Raw genomic sequence first — 25,144 nt, forward strand, 5'->3', positions numbered from 1 at the left:
GTGAGGATACCTCGGCGGATTTTAAACGCAGATTACGCTCCCTGTGGGTCACTTACCACGAGGCACCTATCCTCCGAGCAGGGCTACTAACGCTGCTCAAGCGACTCCACTCTGGATGGTCAAGCCAAGCCAGAGGCGTGAGACCTATCCCCGTCATGGTTCACTCCAACCGGCCGGAGATGGGGGACAGTATACTCTCCCTGGGGAACTCAGTATATATGCCCCGCGGGGTCGCTACTCCCCGTCATCAGCCTCAGATATCCTGCGATGCTTATATCTCATTATTATTGTCGTTATTATCTCAAGAGCCTTTGTCCCAATTATGTTAGGGTCGACTTCCAGTCACGATGCAACTGAGTACCAGTGTTTTAAAAGGAGCGACTGCCTATTTGACATCCACAACCCGGTTAACCGCTCAACCCCCAACACCCCTCGGTAAAACTGGTCAGACTTAGTGGGTTCTGACTACCCATAACGACTGCCAAGAATGTTCAATGACAGCCGGAACCTACAGTTTAACATCCCCTCCAAATAACGGTCATTGGTATCCAAAATATACGTAGAAAGTACATACGAACTTAGAAAAGTTGCATTGGCAGGTACTTGCCAGACCTGGAATCAAAGACGCACGCTCATACTTGAGAGATTGGTTCTCTACCCACTAAACCACCACGACTTCCACTAAGTCATCACGACTTTGTCATCTCAGTAACATTTAATGTTTTTACGTAATAATACGTGTAATATTTTTGCCATACACAACTTAAATGCGGACTAATTAGAATCACTACTTTTATCCCTATGGTCACGTCTATTGCGGTTCAGTTCTCAGCGTTTTGTTTAGTCTGCTGTGCTTTTGCCGTTAAAGTACAAAAATTAAATATATGGAACATTTCTAATGGCTATGCGTATTCCGTTGTTTTCAAGTCAACGGGCCCTTAAAATTCAATATCAGACGATTCAGATCTTTGATTTTGCTGACCCCGTAGTCGCTGGCATAAGGGACAGGTTCCGCGTACGAAGTCGCGGGCAGAAGCTAGTTCATAACATAAAACAATTATAAGCTTACAGTTTAAACCAAAGCGGTTATAATGCTATACTAAATATACATACAGATAATTCAAATAGTTGAAAGCAATTAAATTAAAGTTAAACATTTTAAATTAAATTAAAATTACTAATAATATTTAATTTGATGCTGATTTGGTGATGCTGGACCCACAGGGAGCGCGTGATCTGCGTTTAAAGTCCGCCGAGGTATCCTCACCCTTCTCAGCCGCTCATGTCCCTGTTGCCCTCTTGTTGCTTTTCAGTGACTGATTCCCGGGGGCCCAGTAAGTGAGTTGGCGAGTCTCCACCTGCCATTTTAACATGTATTTATTACATTGTCATCGGCAGGTGCCATAGTTCCCGTAGTTTTCCCATTCCTTGTCCATTAGCATCCCATCACAATAGCCCAAGTAGTTTTCATCCATAGTTAGCAATAGTTTAGCACAGAACCGGGGATTGTCCTTGGGTACATTTCTATAGTGTATACAGGGATAATCGTCGGTTTTGTGTCACCATTTCATTAAAGTTGTCTCAAAAGGGCTTCAGCGTGTTGGCTTCGGCCCCACGTTCGCCTCCCAAAAATCCGGGACTCTATAGTCCCGAGGTCTGGTAGAGACATACAAGATTTAATTTCATAGTTTATTACAACTAATAATCATTTATATTAATAAATTATTTGTCGTTTGCTTTCATCTAAATAAAGTACAACATTAGGTGGATCAAAGAATATGTCTACATCTGGATGCTTTAAGAAAAAATCATTAATTAGCTTGATAGCTCTAGCAATTGGGCTGGGAGTGGCTTGAGGAAAATGAAAAATGGGAAGTGATAAATTGTATTTAACTTTTTCATTTGTCCATGCCGGTGGCGATTTGCTGGATGAGGAAGCCATTGTCACTCGATTTGCTCGCTGCGTGTTGTATCAGAACTGAGCAAAGCGCCAACGTGTGGACGCTTTGCTAAAACAAAATAAGAAAAAGATGGAGATATCTAAGGGATCAATTTGCGGTAGAGTTAGGAAAGATTCCACCTTCTCGCTCTGGAGATGAGGCAACTACAGTATATCCCAAATGGCGATATTTGAAACCCTTACTTTTTCTCAAACCTATGGTAAAGGCGCGGCTAACCACTGGAAGTTTGACGCGAAAAAGATCTCATTCAAATAGTGCTGTGAGCCTTGATAGTGAAACAGAAAACACCCAAACTACAAATGACAATGATTGTTCTCTTTCACCTAAACCAAGCAATATGGAAGATAATGACGCGAGTGACCAACCAACAGTGTCTCCTGCGATGTCCGTTTCAAAAATCACTTTGAAAAAGTCGAAGAGAACAATCAATGACAAATAATTGGACATTGAGCATCAAAAACTTAATTTTTTACAAGATAATGAAAAATCCCGACAGAATAGAACAACAGATGCAGACAACGAACATATTTTATTTTTTAAAAGCCTCATACCACACATTGAAAAAATTCCACAGCACATGCTACTTTCTTTTAGAAACCGCATTCAAAGCGTCGTCGACGAGTTCGCGTACCAATCTTTGCAATATGGTAACCCTAGTTCGATGTCAAACTACTTTTATTTAAGTAATGTTTCCCGTGATAGTACTCCAGAGAAACGAAATAAATCTTCCACTAACTTCGAGTGACAATATTGCTGTTATAAGCAACCGATTAGCCACAGAAGAATATGAAGAATCCACCTGCAACCGACTAGCTGCAGACGAATGCAATCAATCTAATAGCCACCGAGTATCTACAGAAGAAAATAATGAATCTACTCAGAATGAACAATCTCTTGCCGAATTTTATAGCAGACTAGTTTCTGCCAGCGGTTTCACCCGCATCCCGTGGGAACTACTGGGTACCGGGATAAAAAGTAGCCTATAGCCTTGCTCGATAAATGGGCTATCTAACACTGAAAGAAATTTTCAAATCGGACCAGTAGTTCCCGAGATTAGCGCGTTCAAACAAACAAACTCTTCAGCTTTATAATATTAGTATAGATCTTCAATTTGATTTTGGCCCATGGGGTGCCAAAAACCAAGGTGTATAGCTATAACTTAAACACAGCATTTTTAATAAGTTTGTTTGCTTTAGATTACCCATTTGGAGTTTTACTTTAATATAATTAAGTACATATTATTCATTACTTACCTAATAGTGATAACGAGTCTTTCTTCAGGTGAAATTGGTTGAACATACCAGTTACACCATTTCTTAATTAAGCGATGTTCAAATGTTTCTTGAGTCATCCTTGTATAATCATAAAACTCCTTTTCATCGTCCTTTATATCTTTTAAGAATAAATGATAATATGTTCCATATTTAGTTCTTTTTCTGTTAATATCAGATACACTAACTGTTCTTCTCTTTCTATATTTGACGTAAGTACTTTCTAAAAGTAAAAAAATCTTCGTCCGACGAACTGGAGGCCATGATTGTCACTAAGGGTGCTTACATAAAGAAACAGGTTTCCGGTACAGACAAACCTGTACGGGTAGGTACCGATCAGTGCAGGTATAATACAATCATATTCAGTCACTTATAAAGAAACAGTTTGTTTACCTGTTTCTTTATAAGTGAGTTTAATACATATTTATCCGGGCTTTAATGATAAGGAAGTATAATGGAGTAAAACAACAAAAAATACTTAAAATATTTATATTATCGTAATAAATTGATTTTATTTACACATAAAATATAATTAAAAACTACACACACAATTATTGCAAATACAATTCAATCAATTCCGATACTTGGTGCATACTATAACTATGTTACCTACATTAGAGAAACTGCTTGGTTTCTGAATATGTATATCAAATTATAACATAATTTGTCCAAAACTAATGACATTTCCGTCAAAAAGGCTTCTTAAAACTTATAGAGCTGTTATTTTCAGTATCTGTACGTGAATAAAACGCTAAAATTAACTAGAAATTTGAAAAAAACTTTTCAAAAATTAAGATGGTGATCAGGTGATGTGGTGCTGATTTTTTCCGTTGGTTTTAAACTTTGTACAGATATTTATTGAGTACGTATAGTATAAGAATACCTAAGGTTCGAAGTATAGCTAGCTAGTTTCGAATTTAGTTTTTCATTTATTTGGAAGTTAGAATAAGTCATGAAAATATAAACTACATTAAAAACTAAATATAAAATCAGGTGGATTAATATGGCTTAAAATACTTTATTTCGCATTTAATTGATGCGAAATAAAATGAAATTAGAATTAAAATTTATAGAATGATGAAACTATGTATGTTTAATAGAAAATTGATCAATTTATGACTAATGTTAATAGATGGGTTTTAAACGTTAGTTTTGTACGAATTGAAAAGTTTTGAATTATTAATTCAGACTAAGAATTTGCCATGGTAAGATTATTTTAGGCTTTTTAATGGAGCATGTTAATACATGTAACACTTTTTTTAACAGCACAAGTCGAAATATTGTCACTCTCGATGAAATAACCTATTAGTTACATTGTTAGTACAAAATTAAAGCTAAATTCAGTCAAACTATAACAACATACAAACTACACGACAAACAATCATTTTATAAAAAAGCACTCCAATTATAAAAAGTATAAAAATGTTCGCAATTTGGCAGTGGCTAATATCCTGCCATTCACTACTTCTAAAAGCATGAAAATGCTACAGAAAAATTGTATATTTATCATCTTTTCTCTGCTTCGATTGAGAGCAGTAAAATTTCCCAAAAATCATCATTCATTCTTTCATTTCAGTTCAATTATAATAATTAAAGGCTTAGTAAGCCAGAGTCGTTTAATTTAAATATCTTATAGATATTTGTGATGGTCATAATAGTTAATTGTTGTAACAACAATAATCATATTTATGAGGATTATTCGTAGAAGATTCTATTATAATATACTTCAGAATCAACAAAATGTCGTATATGATAAAATATTTCATACATAATATAAAAATTGGTCCCATACATTACGTACTGCGTCAGACAGTTATCACATGGCCCTGCCGATGTAATACTGGATTTTACAGGCGGATATAAATGTCATCATTTGATTGGATGGTATACTATAATTTATAAAGAACCTGCGCCCTAAGTACGCAAATAATAAGGTTCCATCTGACTTATATTTCGGCAGAAAGTCTTGATATACATTAATGTATTGTATTATGACAATTTTTAACTTGTCGATAATAAAGTCAAAAGGTATTGCAATTGAATACAAAATATATTGTGTTCCATAATCAGGGCGTAGGTAGCCTGATTGCTGCACATGTCAATAAAAAAATGATCTTTTACCCATCCAATTCAAACACACATTTACGTACAAGCAATACATTTCAAACGTCAAAAATCACAGTAATGTCTTTTACATAAAGATATCACATGTACAATACATACTCTAGCATTCTAATCTTCATCACCACCACAGCATCTGACATATTCTAAGGCCTTATTGAGACAATCGAGCCAGATATCTCGGTCTTTCGGCGTGTCGGCGGCGAGTAAATGTCGCCGGACGACGGAGCCGTCCGGTCGATGGACGTAGACTAGGGAACCGGACTCCGGTACGATGAGTCCGGCGGGGATGGAAGATTCTAGAAGGATCGTGTTGGGACGGGCGCAGAGGTCGCGAGGCGCCTTGATGACTCGTTCTGATATGACCGTTGAGAGATCGATGTCGCCGATCGGCATCTAGAAGAGGGCAGTGTATTGTAAACAACCATTCTCGTTCTTAATATCAAACTCATTTATGACTAGAAAATTTTGCGAACATCAACAATATAAACAGTTGATCAAGATTCTTCATAAATAACGAAACGGAATATTGCGTCAGGCAAACTTTTCAATTGCCATTATCAATTCTGCAAAAAGACGGTGTTGCCAGCAACTGAAGAATTTAGTTTATAAAGAAAAGTTTACTATAAATGCAGAACTTTATATTCTCTTAACATCTGCAAATCAGAGCACTACTAATAACAGCCTAGGGTAACTTTTCCTTATCAGTACTGCTTTTGCTTGTCAGGGTTCTGTTAAATAAGACAGCTTTGATCTCCTGGGGTTCATTGACCTTTGACCACCTGACTCTAGGTATGCCCTTACCTACTTCTGCACATCGTCACGGTAATACTATTAAGACCGTTGTGATTTCCTAGCTACTCCTGCACTCTTACCTTCCTGTGCACATCGTCCGGGTACTTCCAGTAGGCCAGCCTGGGCGGCTGCAGGCGGAACCAGCGCCGGTGCCAGGCGCCGAGCCCCGACACGTCGTCGAACGCGGTGAGGAAGGCGGCGTGAGGAAACGGCGGGGGTACTTGTACGCGGGCCTTGATTTCTAAGTTCACGGAGCCTTCGAGAGGACTGCCGCATGGGACCTGGAATGGTACAAATGTTGTTAATAGAAGTCACTGCTAGTCTGTCTGCTTGCATGCTAATTTCTGGAAATTATATTGCACAGATTTAGTAAAATCTGTACCAGGAATAAGACGACACCAGACAACACCATATAAATACTAAACACACTAAATGTGCAAGTGTAGTCGTTCAATGAAGGCACGAGACGTTAAATCAAATAGCAGCTACAACCCGATGACTGTGACTTATATATTTCACATTCTTTAGACTCCTACGGCGTAGTCGTCAGAATAAACCACATTAATCTTAGTGCTATGTATGAATGTAGATGGATGGAGAGGAAAAGGAAGACCTAAGAAAAGATGGATGGATTGCCTGAAAGATGACATGAATAGGAAAGTGTATGTCAGTATGACGAGTGACAGGGAAAAATGGAAGAGGATGACATATTGCGCCGACCCCAAATAAAATTGGGAATAGGGCAAGAGGAAGAAGATCTTAGTCCTATGTACTGGTACCTTGTTGAGCGTGAAGCTTCTCCTGCTGGCCTGCTGCAGCGCGAAGATGCAGTATCCGTGCAGCGCGAACTGCGGCGAGCGCACGGCCAGCGGCCCCGCCGGGCTCTGCACGCGCGGCGCCTTCAGCTCCGATATCTTCGACTTCGGGGTCAGCAGCTTCGAACTTGACTGTGGAAGGAAATAACAAGATTAGACTGTGTGTATGTTTGTTACTCTTTGGCAGGCATATGTATCAGAGTAACACATAGGCTTTTTTGACCGGGTAAGTTCGTGTTTTCTTGAGACATGAGGTAAAAGCGAGTTATATTGCAATATATTTATGATTGGCTTTTGGGAATCATGTACAGCACTGTTCAATTGAACCGTTCATTTACAGAACTGGTCTTACCTTTTTGCTAGAAATGTGATACTTCATCTCATGTGATAAAACTTCTTTAGAAGCTTGCAACAAATACACCTCTACCGTAACCTGGAAATGGAAAATATAAAACAACTTATAGAGCATTCCATGAACAACTATCAACAAAAGAGAACAGACTAAAAATCTTAAACTATTATATATTTTTGTAACGTCGTCATGTGGCGTATGTTACAAAATATATCTCAGTTTTGATGTCGTCATTAGTGTCTATTAATAACGTCATGAGCATTGACCAGTATACTGAGTTATATTCCTGAACATACAAGTGTATGTTTAGTTTTATATTTAAAGCCACTGGTTCTGAGTAAAGTTGTACCTTAAAATCGCTAGCTAGTCCCAGCATACGAATATCGTCGGGGAAGTGTAGCAGGGTCGTTGATGGTTGAGTCTGTTGCATGCTGGTAGCTAACACTCGGTCACGGCACTTCACCAAGCACACCGCGTGGTGACCTACTGCGCCATCTGTGAAACAAAGATGGAGCGAATATTACAAACAAAAATTATAAGATTGTTAAGGAATCGTCAGTGCAATGTCTTTAGCCGCGCCGTCAACGTATACATTACAGCTATAGCGTATTGATAGCTGACACGGCAAATTTGGTGCCAACATCTATACAGTGACACTTCTATAGTGTAGTAACTAGTGTGGGCACTAGTGTGGTCAATTGTGTGGACACTAGAGTAGACACGAGTCAGTAGTGGGACACTAGTGTAGACACTAGTTAGTGTGGGCACCGGGCTCTAGTGTAGACACTAGTGCGGGCATTAGTGTGGGCACTAGTGTGGGCCGTGGCGGCGGCACAGTGTACACTAGTGTAGACACAGGTATAGTTACCGGCGTTGAGCTGGCGCACGTAGTCGCGCTTGAGCGGCACGCTGAGCTGCGTGAGGTGCAGCGTGGCCATGCCGGCCGTGGCAGCTGGTCCCGCGCCCTCCACCTGTAGCCGCTGTAGCTCGTGAAGACATGCTTGACGACGATGAGCTGAAATATTACAAAAAAAATATTAAAATGACCTTCAAATATTTAGAGCTATGTGTGTATGACCCCTGAGACCATCTCCAAATACAGCACTAAAACTACGTTGTATCAAACCTGATACAACGTAGTTTTAGTGCTTTCAGTTCAAAAGTATTGAGCAACAACTTACAAGCTAACAACAGTAGTCTTTCGCCTTCCGCTTGTTCGGTTGATCCACTAAATTCGATGGTTGCTGCGCAGAGATTTAGAGCTTGACTTGCCTGAAAGAAAATTCAATTTATGTCATATTACGTGGTATATACTAGGTATCAACAAGTGGAGAAAGAGACAACCTCTCTAGTATATAGATTTGATTCCAGGTCAGGTAAGTAAAAAAGCACTTTTCTGAGTTTTGTATGTATTTTTTAGGTATGTCTTGGACACCAATAACTGATTAAGTTGAAGGCAAACATCTTGAGGAAACCTAGACTATAAAGTGTGAAATCACCAACCCGTATTGAGCAAGCTTGGTGGTGGTGACGCTTAATCCTTCTCTGTGCGAGAGCAGACCTATGCCCAGCAGTGGGGCAATAAAACAGCTGAAGAAGACGACGACAAATTGTCCTTAATTTACGTTAAATATATTTACTTAATTTACCTGTGATATAACGTGTGCCGGATGATACGCATCGGGGTCGACGGGGCAGCTGAGTGTTGAACACATACCTGCGATATAACAGTCTGCTGCTTAGTGATCTCGGCCTGCAGCTCCTTGATGCGCTCGCGCACGGTGGTGACGCTGGCGGCCGGCTCGTCCGGCGTGGCCGGCGGCTCGCGCTCCGGGGACGTGTGCCGGATGATACGCATCGGGGTCGATGGGGCAGATGACTGTGAAAGGGGGAATAAAATTAAATACATATATTCTATTAGCTTCTGCCAGCGGTTTCACCCGCATCCCGTGGGAACTTCTTCCCGTACCGGGATAAAAAGTAGCCTACAGCCTTCCTCGATAAATGGGCTATCTAACACTGAAATAAATTTTCAAATCGGACCAGTAGTTCCTGAGATTAGCGCGTTTAAACAAACAAACTCTTCAGCTTTATAATATTAGTATAGATAGATGGTTCAAAATGTAGGTAAAGTTTAATGACTTGCATATAATCACCGGCAATTAGTTATATATGAATTATATACGGTATGAGTGTATCACGGCTGTACACTGCTGAACGTCGTCTTAAGAGTGCTACAGGTCTTACTTTAAAACATTAGAACAGTCCCCTTTTCATATTTTTATCTCTACTAACATCAGATTTTTATAATCTATCTTAGCCTACTAAAGACTCTTGTAAACAAATCAACAGATATATTAAACACCAATAACCAACATAACCACATAAATATTAATCATTCCACTCACCGCGTTCTGCATGCGCCTATAGAAGCTGACACTATGCACCAACTCGTTGCCGTGGTCGGCCCTCGCCGGAGTCGCCGACTGCAGCTTCAGCGGTGACTTGAATGTCGAGCGCTCCTGGTACACGAAACTTGATGAAGACTCCACCGAATGCTGCAACCAACCCCACGTATGTGGTTGGTCAAGCAGTTTTAAAGCCACCATTTTAAATATAACGACAACCAAACCATCACCAGCCTTGAAATTGCTGTCAAATCGGCGAAGTGGAAATGGTTCGGTTATCGTTATAAATTAGTTAAATAGTGCAACTCATTCAATTCCAATGTTAAACTGACTTTAGATTACGAAACAAATCAAATTCTGGTTGTTGTGGTGCTTTTATGGCACAGATTCATGCATTTTATGATTTGCCATAAAAAAAGAGGGTCGTTAGATAAATATATGTGGAGTAATTCGAAATGATGACCATGGCGGTGTCACTAATGAATTTCTTTAGTACCAAGACACAGGTAAGCGAATAAGTACCTTGTTTATCTTCGGAGGCGTGGGTCCCTCGCTCTGTTCGTTGATGGCCTCGTCTAAAATATCGTCCAACTCGCTGTCTAACCCACTGCTGTCAGAATCGCTTTCACGGACCGCTTTCTTGTAACTCGTGTTGTTTTTCTTTACAACCTAGTAATAAAAAACATCACTTTATTATAAGGGAAATTCAAGCAAGAAAGACAAAGATATTAATTGAAGATAGTAAGTTTTATCACATTTTCAAGTCCAAATTACAAAAGGACAGCACCCCAAAACGCTCCTTTTTCACCACTTCCTATTGTTATGGCTGGAAAGAAAAAAGCGGTGAAGAACAAACTTCCCAGCGACAGAAACAACAGAAAAAATAAATGACTTTTGGAACCTTGGAATTACCAAAATTATAGTTCTAAATACACTTCAAAATCACAAAGAAATTCACCGTTATTCTATTCTAAGAAAAAAACACTATATTAACACTTGAAGACAGAAAACTAGGGAGAAAAACTGTTTATACTTTTAGTTACAATAAAGGCGTCATTTCTTCTCTGGCTATGTTATTACAATATTATTGTCACACAGTGTATGCAATGTACAGAGAATCTAATAACTTATTGTTGTATTCAAGTTAATGTTGATCAACCAACGCGCTCTTTCTTTAGAAAAAATATGTGTATGTATGTAAGAAATATTGTAACTACTGGATATGTTTCATTGAACTTATGTCTGTTATTGTGTTTTTGCCTATTGAGTGGTTTTCCTTAAAATGTTTCCTCCATTGTATACAATGTCTAGGTATTATTGTACTCGTATACTTTTTAAAGCAGATATATTTTTTAAAGAGATTTTTATATGGATGGAAGAATAGACAGAGGTTGTCATATTGTTGTGGTCATCCAGCCCAGCTAGATTGAATCAAGATCATTTGCATAGCCTTTTCCGAATTATGTTGGTCCGGCTTGTAGTTTTAACAGTGCACTCGGCTAGAGTGCCCATGTAAACTTGCAAAATGTACAGATAATATAATTTATTCCTTGGACTACTTTAGGATAAAGTATCTGTACTAACTTTAAGGAATCTGTACTTACGTTCATAACTTCACGACCAAAAGAAGTTTCGGCCCAGTTGTCAGATTTGTTCATCCTCTCTAGTACACACGGTGGAATGTAGTCTTCAGAACTGAAAGGAAAAACAAATTGAAGATTTTGTCTCGAAATCATTCTACAATAATAACTGATTATTTTATTCCCATGTTTTGCTGTGAAATGAATACATGTTCTATTGCTGTGTTTGGTTTATTTTCAGTACAATATTTTACGCATGTGGATCAAGCAAGGGAGGTTTTCTGAATTTATAATTATGGTAAATCATTTGCGCTGTCCGACTAAATTCAGCTGGCTTACTCGAAACAATAAAGTATTTTAGTGTAGTTACTACCCCCACTGAATGGAGCTGAATTGTCTATTTTAACCGACTTCCCAAAAAGGATGAGGTTCTTAATTCGTCGGGATCTTTTTTTTTGTTATTTTCACCGATTATTATGTATAGTCTTGATAGCAATATGTGATGCACATTACTAGTAGGCTACTAAACTAGCTATGCCTGTATCTGGAGTCATGTCAATAGTGCAATGGGTGGGAATTATACTCACGACCGCTAGTGTATGTACAATAGAGTTCTATTTTGCCATACATATACCTTCATAATTTTACCCTATTGCCTTCCTTACTTGCTTTCAGTCGTGCTTACCAAAAGGCATCATGTTAAGTTATTAAACTACTTAATAAATACTTAAAAGATACACATTGCGGAAGGGAATATATCTATTTAAACTATCAGAATCCGGATTTAAAACACGACTATCAGATCCAGGTTCTATAAAATGGTTTGCCTCTGTGTATCCTCTTTTCTTTCCTCTGCCATACAGGGTACATATGGTTAATTGCCACTATATTTCTGCTAACCTTATATAACTTTTTGACTACCGTAAATATGAAATGTAATAAAGATATTTAGTATCAAAAACTAAGTAGCATCATGTCTTAAGCAATAATTTGACCAATCCAGTAGGATTGGTTTAGGTAAATAAGTAGGTAAATAAGTAGGTATACTTTACCTATTCCAATCCTGAACAAATACCTACGCTGTACCAATACCCAAAAAAGAACATGTCATAAATGGTATAGATATCATTTACCTCAACTTTTTTGTATTAAAACATTTACTTTGACACGTCGAGGTTACATTACGCCTGAGTAAACATATTTAACAAAACATGCGTATGTATATACTTAATGTTTTTTGACCGCGTAAGAAGTGGCCGTGGTTTTTATAGACCTCTAGTACTTTATCTATGTTTAGAAATAACCTTGCTTACACCATGCATGACAATGAAGTTACTTGACAATATTTGAGCGATTTGTATCTAAATGTGTTTGAAGATTTGAAAACTGTTCTGATTTTAATAATAATTCGTAGAGCCAATGGTATTGCCCAATGTAGTCCTCACCAATATCATCTTAAAAACTTTCTTTTATCAAACAAGATAATTATTGAATTTTAAAACAGAATATTTCTTTAGAAAAATATCACTCCATGTGACTGAATTCAATGAGTTTGTTTTCTCACTACTACTCAAACTTATCAAGCATGGAGAACCTACTTTATTCTAGTGGTAGAATGCGGTTTCTGGAAACCGCAGAAAACTGCTAGTTATATAATTCGCATTTAACTATAGGTTATTCATTAGTCTTGTATGAAGTTTTGTAATACTCTACATCTGTTCGGCGAGAGTACTAAACAATCGCTCGCAAGTTCAATGGAAGAAAGCCATGTGGTTGAACATACCGGCGAGGTGAGCAGATGTTATTGAAATATGTAATTTGACATCTGTCCCTGTTGAAAGTCTCTAGATCCATTTTAATATTGTAAAATTCATGTATGCAAAGTCTATATGTCCGTTAAGGTGCGTTTATCTAGCGATTTTAATTCTATCCCAACTCTATTAAATAATTTTATAGACACTAACATAACTATACTGTGTGAATATATGTATCTACTAATATAATAAAGATGACACATTTTTTGCTTGTTTGTATCCAAGTGCTCACAAATTACTGTACCGATTTGAAAAATTCTTTCACTGTTGGGAAGCTATGGGATGATATGGGACGGCTGTCCATCATGATTATTTATGATCATCATCCATAGAATATCCATCGAGTAACATATCTTTATTTTATCCTGGTATAGGCATTGGTTCCTACGGAAAGGGGATGAAACCGCGGGAATTTTCTTACTGGATGTAAATGTAGCAGCGCTGTTCTGAAATGACTGAACCGATTAAGATGAAATTTGGTATATTGATTGCTGCAGAAGAGTAGTGATGCATAACTATGCAGAACACAAATAGCTGGAATCCAAATCGCTTAATATACCTTTTGCACCTATTGAAATGTTAATAGCAACAGTATATTATGTTCTGAAGATGGTTTTCGCAACATCATTTGGGCTAAGCTGGAAGTGTATATGAAAATGTATAGGAAAGTAAATTGACCTTGTCGGTGTAAAAGTGAATAATAATACTCAGCTTTTTATTTTCTATTACGGCCTAGATCAATCTTACAATAGTGAAACTGTGTTGTATTAGATTAATTGGGCAAAGAGGCACTTTGGACGTAGTTATAAATACTGTGTAGAAAATGGTACATTGGACTTCTTCATTCATTTCATGCGTAACTTGGATCTTTGCTTTATAATAAAACTGAAAATAAACCAAACACGCTGAGGGGAAAAAAAACAAAAGGTTTCACAGCAAAACAAAAGGAATAAAATAACCAAAATCATGTTTCAATAGCTTTATTTTACAAAAAAAAAAAAACATTACTAATTATATAAGTGTAATATTATCACAGACAACATAATTTATAAAATACCTGAAAAGGAGTCTTATAATTACTAGATTAATCGACATTAAAATATATTAAATTAAATCTTCACTGAAAGGGAAAATGGCGTGTCGAAAAATGCTTGGTTTTTAAAATATGGCAGTAATACTAGTTTTATGAACACCAGATATACTATTAATCGCTTTGTAAAGTTAACTGAAAGGTATTTATAATGGGTTGCACCATTTACTTACAACGATAACTGAACGATTTTCAGTTCTCAAATCGCCGATATGACCGCTTTCGATATCATAGCTGGTTATCGTTATAATTAAATAGTGCAACTCACCCTTAATATAATTGTAAAAAAGTAGAATCTTATACAAAACGAAAAATGGCATATTGGTGTTCATAAAATTCCCACTTAAGCCAGTTTCTTCATCAAAAGTAAAAGTCAAAGTAATGTCTAAAGTAAAAGTAACGGTCAAATTCAATTTTTCTATTAGTTTTGCTGTCACTTTAGCCTTGAAAAAACGAATTTGACTGTAACTTTTACTTTAGACATTACTTTAACTTTAACTTTTGATGAAGAAACTGGCCGTAAGTCAACTGTCAAACTATTGCAAACATTAATTAACTATGTATTATAATTTCAACTTTACGTACTGTCTAATTCATATCGCTCTGAATCTACTTGATTATATGTATGTATCTATACTGGAAACGCCTAGGCCTAAATAATTTAACCTAGTATTTCTAATTTATTCATTTAGCTAAACTGACTGTTGTTATTCTGTTTCAGTTTCTGTCATGTCAAATTCCCGTATTTTTTTGTTATCTTACTAATAGCACTTAGATAAGTAATTAAGTATTTTAAGGTTTTATATTGTAAGAGATAAAGGCCATAGACATTTATTAACATCAATGGGATGATTGCTGAATATACTTTTAAATTTTATGATAGTTTCGATAAAGTAAAAGTACATAGGTACGGTAGACCGCACATCAGTGGCAACTTTCATGCGCTTTAACTCACTAGTAATAAGTACGATTTTTCTATAAAACTGTTACTACTGACCTGAAGTTGACTGTACATAAGTAGTTAAATGAAGTTGATAAATGCCATCGCCTGGAGTTTATTAGAGAATAGATGTAGCTTCGCGTTTTCACCCATTTCCCGCAACTGGGTTACAAGTATTCTTTGTCCTTTGTCAAACTCTAAAATCTGTATATCAGATCGTTTCAGTAGATTTGGCTTGAAAGCCGGACAGAGTACTTTCGCATTTATATTATTAGTTTTAGGCCTATCTATTCCAGATATGAACTGGCAAACCAGGAAGCATTATTAGCTACAATATTAATATTTCCTCAAGAACCACTTTTATATGTATTTCTTCGCCATGTAAGGTAAAAAATATGTACCATGGAATTGTACTACAAAGTTATTATGCTTGAATAATAAGTAGTACTTGTATTAATTGTGCATAAGTAATCAGTTTAAGTAGATACGTGTATATCTAACCTAAGCTACATATGTATATACAAAAGAATGTAGTAAAACCACTACAGTCTAATAGGCAACATACAGTCTTAGTAGATAATTTTATTATTGTATTTTTTCTATAAATGGACATAATAAGTAATTGTTTCATAAGATACTACAACTTACGTTATTTTTTTACACGTTTTTTTTAGATCGGGTTTTAGATGGAAACTTTTATCAAAAAAGGCTCTTATATACAAGTGTAATAAATTTTTTATAAATATTTCTAGAAAAACAGGACTGACTTCAGAATTAATTTCAATTCTCTAAAGAAATAATTCAGAAAGCTACATTATACTCCAGTACAAAACGCAGGTGACGCCGTATGCACAAGCTAGTGACCACCAATAAAGGGCATCACAGACAGTCCAGATATGTACGCGCGATAATCAACGTTTTTTTCGCTACCATGACCGGCCACCATGCAAATCGACTTGACCCAATAACGTAGAACATTCGTTGAATAATTAATTAAGTGGTATACGTTAGTTTGCACAAATTATTGACTTGGAAACTTTTGATCAAGTAAAACAATATTGGAAGAATTTTTTTTTTGTTTACTATGAAATTGATGTCTCCATGTCTGCATGGAGAGTGATTAAATTAAAAGTGTATGGTTACAGGTCAGATCTGTAGCCCAAGCACGAATATTTGCGAAAAGTTATTCGTATCGAAATCGAGTAACATTTGTATGAGAATTGTACAGCGCCCCTATCGGGCGTAAAAGGAAACAAAACATGGCAGCACGAACACTGTTTTGACGTATGGTAACGTAAACTCTCGAAGGCTGGCTATCGAGTATGGTCGAAACATTATTCACTTGAAAAAAGTCGGTGAGAAAAGTTTCGAGAAGTGTAAAAATAAAGTTTTAACCGTGTTTATGTTTGTTTAGAGTTAGTTTTGTGAATAAAATTATTGTTAAGTTATTGGAACAATTAGTAATAGCTTCAATATAATTTAAAATGCAAAGACCGCCACTGTATGAACGTAGTACCGCATATTATTTTTTAGCGGCAAAACTAGAATATTATGGATATCAATCACGAGAAACAAGGTAAGTAATTAAATCATATTTTATTTATTTGCGAACCTATAGAATTAATGTGTTTGAAAAAAAAAATGTTATTTATATGTTTATTTTTAATCATTGTAGAGAAATTACGCGCAGAGCAAAACTTAGGAATAGAATTTACCCACTGGACATAAATGAAACCGAATTTAAAAATATAGAAATAGCATTGCAGTTAAAATACTTCACACTAAAGTTTATGCCACTCAAACTTATTAAAACTGTTTACTCACGCTTCCATGAATTCAACCATCATTTCATATTGCGTCTGACTGGTTCTCATAATATTTATTATATTGAAAGCACTTAATTATTTGTAGCAAAAAAAAAACAGAAATACTTTTGTTGTGGACGTGTAGCAAAACATACAAATTTGGCGCCCTTACGCGCGTCGGATGTCAAGTGGGTGCGTTCGGTACCCGTCATTTTTAAAAAATAAAATCTCCGTAACTATGTTATATTGCTAGAGATAATGCCATTTTATAATGTCTAATAATTAACTTTGGGTCTCTTTTTTATATTACATTCAGTTTTTATTATAATTTAATAATAATAAAACGTTTAATCAAAGGTAAAAAAAATATTAACAACTAGAGTTAGTTTTCGAACGCACCATTCATTCAACAATCGTTCATTTTGCTCACTGTGGCGCGTCCCTATTTACATTTGCATGACGTCACCTTGGAATTCGAATCGAGTGTTCGATAGTGCTTCGAATGTGGTTCGTGCTGCCTACTATCGACAAACTCCGTTTTCGAATCGAGGCCTCGATACATTGTCGATTCGAAAACGTTAGATATTCGTGCTTGGCCCACTGCTCGGATAGTAAATTGGAAACTATTTGATATGTTTATAGGGACAATATAAGTGAATTCGTTTGACTAATTGAGATATGCGACTAACTACATTGGGATATGAGACAAAATCATGTGCGTTCATCGCTGATGGTTTCTCTCTCAAGTTTTTTATCAGTAGATAAATTAACTGCTGACCCGAACCTTCTAGAACTGACCCGCTTAACATATTCAATATTTTTTAGACGGCTACAAACTAACTACCAGAGGAATTTTATATGGATACTATTCGTCTCAAATATATTTAAACATAGGGTAGAAATCCCAGGGGACAAAGTACTAGGACCCCATAAACAGTCAGTTACCCGACTAGTAACACGAGAGGTTATCGCGAACGTGACGATTGCACAATTTGTCGTCGTCTAGGGTAACAACTCATTGTGAAACATGCATGCTCGCACCCGGCCATGTATCGAATTACTTGATGCAGCATTAAAAACAAAATGTAACTATGATGTTTAGTTAGGTAATATAGCATTACGATGAGTAAGTTACGCATATATTATGATAATCACAAAATCTGTCCTGGTCAGTATACCCTTCGCTTATTTTTTTTCTAGCAAACTGCTTTTATATGTATACTTAGACATAATAATTACTCCTGGGAAGCATAGTGTAATTTGAGACGTTTTAAGGAAACGAGCATATAATAATGTCGGGACACCTTTTTCACACACGGTCGGTTAGCCCCATGGTAAGTTATTTATTAACTTGTGTTATGGGTGCTTACACAACTGATAAACTACATATAGCTACATATATACATATTTATAAATACATATCATAACACCCAGACCACGGCCAACAAGCATGCTCATCACACAAATATCGACCGAACCGGGAATCGAACCCGGGACCTCAGGTTCGGCGGTCCGGCATGATGACCATTGCGCCATCGAGGTCGTCAAAATATATATATGTAATGCAAGCTACGTTATTCTTTAACTCTAAGATTTTTCGCACAGATCGTCAGTAAAAAAGGCTCATTTAGCCCATTATAAAGAACATTACCTATCTACGTTTAACAAGTGTAAGCGGTGTCATGATTGCTAAACTAGAAATAATACGAAGAAAGTCAGTTCAATCATCAACAATGATCATAAACACTATATCGAAATATGTACTTGTAAAAGTCAGTCCACTACAATTTAGGCACGAGTTTAGATAATTGAAATTATTGCATTATTCGATTTAAGATGTACTTTTAAATTACGTATAAGAACGATATTCCTATAATATTTATTAGTACCTCACTAATAATGTAATCCAGTTTTTATTCAAATATTCGTTATAAATTGCAGTAGGTATAATTCATAAGTATTATATTGTCATTTGTAGAATTCTTTGATATCTATAGGGTATACGTACGACACACTAATTATGGTTATTATTTAGTTTATTTACTAGTTTCAATGTAGCTAATAACATTTTAATGTTTATACGTCTGTCCAATGGAATCGGTTCAATGTCAACGCTGCCTGGTTGGAGTTTACGACCTAGTAAAACTGGCTAGGCAACCTAAACCTATCAGTACTTACGTATAATAAATAGCGTATTGATAGCGATATTCATAAATATGTAACCAAGTCTATACGTTAGTCTAGTATTTAATATTGTTACAGCAACGTTGCGAACTTATTTCACTTCATATTGGAAGTTGTTGTCAAAAACTGCTTAAATAAATAATAACGTATACCAAACCAATTAATCCTAAATTAATAGGAACATCAGGAACACATTACTAAAACCTATTCACTACAGCACGGTTCGCGCAACAGTTGCTGTAACTCCGCCATATTGGACTCAAACAATTGAGTACAGCGCCATCTAGTTTTAAACCAAAGCAACTTTAGCGTTGAACTTAAATACAAAGGAAGAAGAAGATGCATTCGAGAGTGTAATGCCCACACCTTGATCCGCCACAGTCGGAGAATTCCTCTTGTGTGTGAGAAGTGTCTGTTTCAATGTCTGACAGGTGTGGGTACAGACTAGCTGGCTGTTGTAAGACCGCTCCGTTAGTCTGTGGCTCCTTTTTGCTGTTGTTTACTTTTATTCTTTTTACGTCGTCTAATACTGATAGTACTACGGGCGAGTCTTGGGAACCTGGAACAAGATTTTTTCGTTTTATTAAGAGTTCTTTACAAACATATTTCAATCAAATAAAGGCCATTCAAATGGACAGATTTTTTAAATGGACTAGAGACACTGAAATATTTAGGGAAATGCTGGCAATACTTACTTCGTCTTTTAACAGGCTGTGATCCAATAACTCTATCGTTTTCTTTCTCAATCTCCTTTTCCTTGTCATTCAACTCCTGTTCTATCTTACTCTTCTCGTCGAACGTAACCTTGGGTATATTGGAGATGATTTCTGGTTTCTTATTGTTCTGGTTTAGGCTGGTTGTGCTGCCCATAAGAGGCGCCTTCTCAGAGGGGTCGTGTTCGCTGACGTCATCATCTGAGTCATTTGGACTCTCTGCTTTCTGTGTCTTCGGCTGGAATTGAGAAAGAGGTGGGTAAAATTGTGTTACGACTTCTAAGTATCAACGGTATGTTGGAAATTAGGTTTTCATTTTAATACATTGAGTGGGTGAAATTGTTATAACAAAGATTATTGCTATCATAAAGTTCGGATCAAATGAATTCTGAGGAAAATAAATCATTGTATGGTATGCAGGAAAATGCCAATAAGTATAAATGGGCCTGACAGAGTAGTACTAAGAAATCGAAGCTCAGTATTTCGCAATGTTTTATAAATGCACATATCATGGAAAGGAAACATAATATGTGTATCATTTAACCAATTTTGCTAACAGTAGAGGTAAATATTTTAAAGACTACGCAAATATTACTTTAAAAGTTATTCCAATGCGTCCGGAAATGTTGAAATCTTTGAAACCTAACTGTGTTGCCTTGATGAATGATTCACTGTACAGTTTCGTGAACTTCAAACAGTCGTGATATTTGCATAAGGCTGAGGTTGAGGGAGCGTCATTTTATTACTTGTGGGCCGTTGTTTTACATTATTGATGTATGTGAAACGCAATAGAAACACGCAATTTCATAGAAACTTGTGCACAACGTACTAATACTTAGAAAACTTAAAGTATGCTGATTCGTGCTTATCAACAGTGTGCGAGAGGTGCAAGACTGAAGATTTATTCCAACGTATATAATCCTGAGACAAAATTGTACCCATATGAATTCCAAATGCAGTCCTGGTCCACAAACCAATAATATTAGCATACTAAACTACTATGTCCGGTACCAAGGACCACACCAATTTAGTACTTTACTACGCATTTGCATAGTTGGTAAACAAAAAACTATCTAATTTAAATTCTACACAAGATGCAGAGACAAAGAAGTTTGTAAAACTTTTTTTTGTGAAAAGCTGCAAACGCCGTTCGGTCTCTTGATCTTTTTTTAAATATTCAAAACGAAATCTGTTGAAAAACTTTATGGTCGATTTCTGTCATGTCATGATTGTATTAAAGATAAGGCTTAGACTTCAGACAAACCGCAAAGTCTATTGTAGTCTATTTATACTGTGCAATGACACTAAAATAGCTTCATTTGTAATAATATTTCTGATTCTGTTGAGGATTCATGGAAGATCCTAAAATGAATTTTCTTCCTTTGGAAGTAAAGACTAAACTTATCTTGGGCCTTCAAATACCTTTTTCGGTCTAGAACCCCGGTAACTTTTCAAACAATCCCGAATTCAGGGTATCCGTTATTTTGTATTGGCAAATAGATAAGGTCCGCATATTCGTTATTACGTTTATATCTGTAATACTTATAAGGGCAAGATAGAAACATCACAGTAACCGCGTAAGATAAGCAAGTTTCCTAATAGGGATTAACCACCTGTGAATAATGGTAACACGTTGCCTTTTAAATGAAATATGAATAGAAATCAAGGTGATTATTTTCTGTATAAATAAATACTAAACCATAACTGAAGGCTTCATACTGGCGGTCTCAAATACCCTAAGTTTGGTTCTCCTTAAGCTAGCTGTTTTCGTTTAGAATTTGATTACAAGCTTAAATAATGTCATGTCATGATTGATCACATACGGATTTGACATCAGGACCTTCATGATTTTGATACGAACTACCAACACATTATGATCCAAAGTTCATTTTCCCAACATACTCAAGCATTATGCATATCACCGTCTGCCGTATTTGAAACTTACAAAGCATAGTTCTTACAATGGATTTGTTCGAATGTTTTTGTACTACATACTACATTTTAACTTGCTTCCCATCCTTCGGTTACTTGTTAAAAGCTTCACTTAGTAGGTCTTGCGTCACATTTTGCAATATGGCCTCTTTTGAGGATAAGGGCGTGTATGCATCGGCTGTATGGTGTAAAGCATGGCCAATTATCATGTATTGTGTGCTCAACTTTACACTTTCCTTGGTTTGGTTACGTCATATGTGTTTCGGCGTTTTCGTGTAAAATGAGTCTTTATTTGCCTAATTGTGGGTTTCTCTTTTTAGCATAGCTTTGGTGAGTTAGACCTATTTACGTGTATGATGTAAATTTTTATTGTACTTTATTAGGCTTGATCAGTGCATATAAATGAGCCTATTTTTGACGTTAGTAAAGTATTGTTCTTTTTATTTTGTGGAAAATTTAACTTTCTCAATAGTATTCAAAACTGCGTTTTATCAGACAAACTTATTAGAACCATAAGACATATTCTACTTCCCCCTAATTAACTCACATCACATTAGTCTAAAACAACCTAAGAGTACAGTTCTTAATTTCCTTTCTGGGTAGAGCAGGAGGAAATAGCTCAGGTTTGTTGCTCCCGACGGGAATAACTTGACTACCAGTCTGAAAGGAGTTGGAACGACGGCAGTGTTTTGTCACTACTTATATTTATGTGTGGTACAGTTACCGTGAAGGTGCAGTCAAAGTTATGATGTGACGTTTGAAGCTCGAGTTTGTGAGAAGTTGAGTCTTCGCTTTGAAATGAAGATTGTGAATATTGAGAGTAAGAGGTTCTTTGATCAGGTTATAACTATAGAATGCGTATCTATGAAGAATAGCGTTGGCATATGGTTATTAATTTGATGGGTACGTATGTGGAAAAAGTAACAACTAAGAATAAGATTTTAAGAAACTGAAGTCTCAAACATCTGTAGACGAATGTCCTCTTCTGACTAAAGCTAAGCTCGGCAGATACCTATACCCAACTACATCTTATTTCTACTAAAACGTCTTATTTTTTTTTTTATATCTTCCGTGAAAAGTACCAAAAAATATCTCACCTTATAATGGAATCTATTCTGTAGCATCTCCATTTCTTTTTCCCTTTCTTGCTTAAACTTATTTGCAATCGTCGATTCGCTGATTGTCTGTTCTTTACTGAACAATGCAGCGAGCTTCCCTTTAATACCTCCTCCTAACGAGCTCTGGCTTATATTGTCATCAGGAATATCGTCCTTAGAGTTCGTTCTAGAGCTGGCTAGAGAACTGTTCTTAGTTGGCGTCGTTTTCTGGGTCAACGGCCTTTTGTCAGCTGAAAAAAAAGGAACGGGTGTAAATCCGAGGCCGTTTGTAACGTGTACTGGTGTATAGCCAACAATGAAGGGTTTTTTTTATGTTTGTGTGTGTGTTTGTAAGTACAATGTATGTATTGTGAAGCTGTGTAGCAAAAAGTTAGATACATCACGTTTCGTTCGATGCCGCGTGATCGATAAGTGTCGATTTTGTTAACAAGAATATTTTGTAACTCATGCCGACGTTTTATTAGATTTGTATTCATTTGCCTAGCCATTTTAAAACGACTTCCTAAATATGTAGATAATGAAGAAAATGTCGTCAATTTAAAAAATAAATGTAGGTAATGCAACCACTTTTCCGCTGTCAATTCAATCTCAATTACGATTTACGGGTCAGATTAAATAAAATGGTGAAAATAAAACTGTTACTTTACAGTCAACTGTCACTACAGAGGTTTAATTGTTCGGAATAACGAGCGAACCTTGGCGAAACATCTGTCGTCGATACGGGTCAAGCAAACCGATCAAGTTAACTGGTTAAAGGAATGTTATCTCAATTGATAATGTCTTTTGTTTTAATTAAACTGTGTTAGTTGCTTTAGATACACAGGTGTTGAAATTGGAGTTGAAGTTTCCATTTAAACTGGAGTGTTGACAATAATTTGATGACTACATACATACATGTATATTTGTTTTACATTTCAGCACATTACAAGGAAATCTTATGACTAGGTTGTACTTGAATAAAAATTAGATCCTGTTAGGAGACGTATTTTGAGCTCACAAAACGTAATCCTTTTTAGGTGAAAAGCTTGAAAAAAGTCTTACACAACAAAATCTTTTACTAAGATTTTTCTCATTAACAACGTGAAAATGAGAAAGTGAATCGAACAATCAGTGATCTAATTATTTTCCGCGCTAAAACAGACTAAAAATAATTAACTTTACTGGTTCTGATAGTTTGAATTTTAATGTTTCCTGAACTTAAATGATTAGCTGCGCTTTCTATGTCATTTATAAGGGCTTGGAGGAAATACTCAATTATAAATATTTCATTGTTTTTTAACTTTTTACGTAAATATGAACTTGACGATTGCAGCTAATTATACAGTTAACATTGACATCGATAGATATTTTCCTTTTAGCTAGTACCTAAAATTGATGAAACGAAGGTTCTATCTAATTACACACAGGAGTATTGTGGATGCTTCTACCTTTCTTGGGCTTTCTAAGAATTTATAAGACTTTTTTTCCTTCTGTTTTGAAAAACTAGCTACTGTTATGACATTCAGAAAATTGACAAAAGTTATGTAGTGACTGTGGCACTTAGTTAAGGTAAAAAATAAATATTAAATCTTGTCGAAATAAACTTATGATAATACTATTTTTTGGGCTTACACTTAGTCTTAAGTTAGTGATGTTTCACATACATTTTTAAGTGCTAGATTTTATGCGACAAGTTTTTATTTTACGTGGTAGTGTCATCAAATCATTGAGGTCAAGAAAAACTTGTGGATGGACTGTACGTTACGGAACATTCACTGCAATGCTGTTATCTTAGAATTATTATAATGACGGAAACCGCGTAATGACTACTACATTGTTTTAGGTTTTTGTTATAAAAATAATGTAATCTTCGTAAGATTTTCGTATTTCACGTATTATTTGGGGAAATGAAAAACTAAATCCAATTAGGTAGGTACCTATTAAATGGATAGCAAAATAAGGGGGAAAATCTACAGAAGAGAACTCTATAAGAAAAAATAATAAAAATATTATCTTTACCTCAATATCCAATTATTCAATTACAAAATCGATCAAAACACTATCGATTGGCAATTTTGTCACAAAACTCCAATGAAGTTGCGATCACACAAAAACAGTTCAAACAAGACCACAGACCACAAATTCATGAAAAAAATCTCGAAAAAACAAAACTTATTTTTATTTTTTTTCTAAGTTCGATCTATCTATGCGCGAGCGCACGGCAGAATGGGCGACGCGGATCACCAACCGTTGGTCTACCACTACC

General features: G+C 36.1%; 1 protein-coding gene across 3 annotated transcripts in view; it reads right to left on the reverse strand.

Annotated features, from left to right (window-relative positions):
• Positions 1-3,705: 3,705 nt before the first annotated feature.
• The window catches only part of LOC124641235 (anillin), a 47,686-nt gene continuing 26,247 nt past the window's right edge, over positions 3,706-25,144 (reverse strand). For 2 of the 3 annotated variants that reach the window (XM_047179271.1, XM_047179269.1), the window contains exons 8-21: positions 22,879-23,129; positions 19,832-20,087; positions 19,503-19,695; positions 11,328-11,418; positions 10,246-10,392; positions 9,724-9,873; positions 9,033-9,194; positions 8,497-8,587; positions 8,184-8,330; positions 7,665-7,810; positions 7,316-7,396; positions 6,928-7,095; positions 6,229-6,429; positions 3,706-5,749 (exon numbers count right to left, since the gene is read on the reverse strand). In XM_047179271.1, the coding sequence (XP_047035227.1) occupies positions 5,465-5,749; positions 6,229-6,429; positions 6,928-7,095; positions 7,316-7,396; positions 7,665-7,810; positions 8,184-8,330; positions 8,497-8,587; positions 9,033-9,194; positions 9,724-9,873; positions 10,246-10,392; positions 11,328-11,418; positions 19,503-19,695; positions 19,832-20,087; positions 22,879-23,129 (2,369 nt within the window). In that variant the 3' untranslated portion in view covers positions 3,706-5,464. The remainder of the gene's footprint in view (positions 5,750-6,228; positions 6,430-6,927; positions 7,096-7,315; positions 7,397-7,664; positions 7,811-8,183; positions 8,331-8,496; positions 8,588-9,032; positions 9,195-9,723; positions 9,874-10,245; positions 10,393-11,327; positions 11,419-19,502; positions 19,696-19,831; positions 20,088-22,878; positions 23,130-25,144) is intronic. The other variant, XM_047179270.1, reaches the window with a different exon arrangement.

This window comes from Helicoverpa zea, chromosome 22 (assembly GCF_022581195.2).
Source record: "Helicoverpa zea isolate HzStark_Cry1AcR chromosome 22, ilHelZeax1.1, whole genome shotgun sequence".
Lineage (NCBI taxonomy): Eukaryota > Metazoa > Arthropoda > Insecta > Lepidoptera > Noctuidae > Helicoverpa > Helicoverpa zea.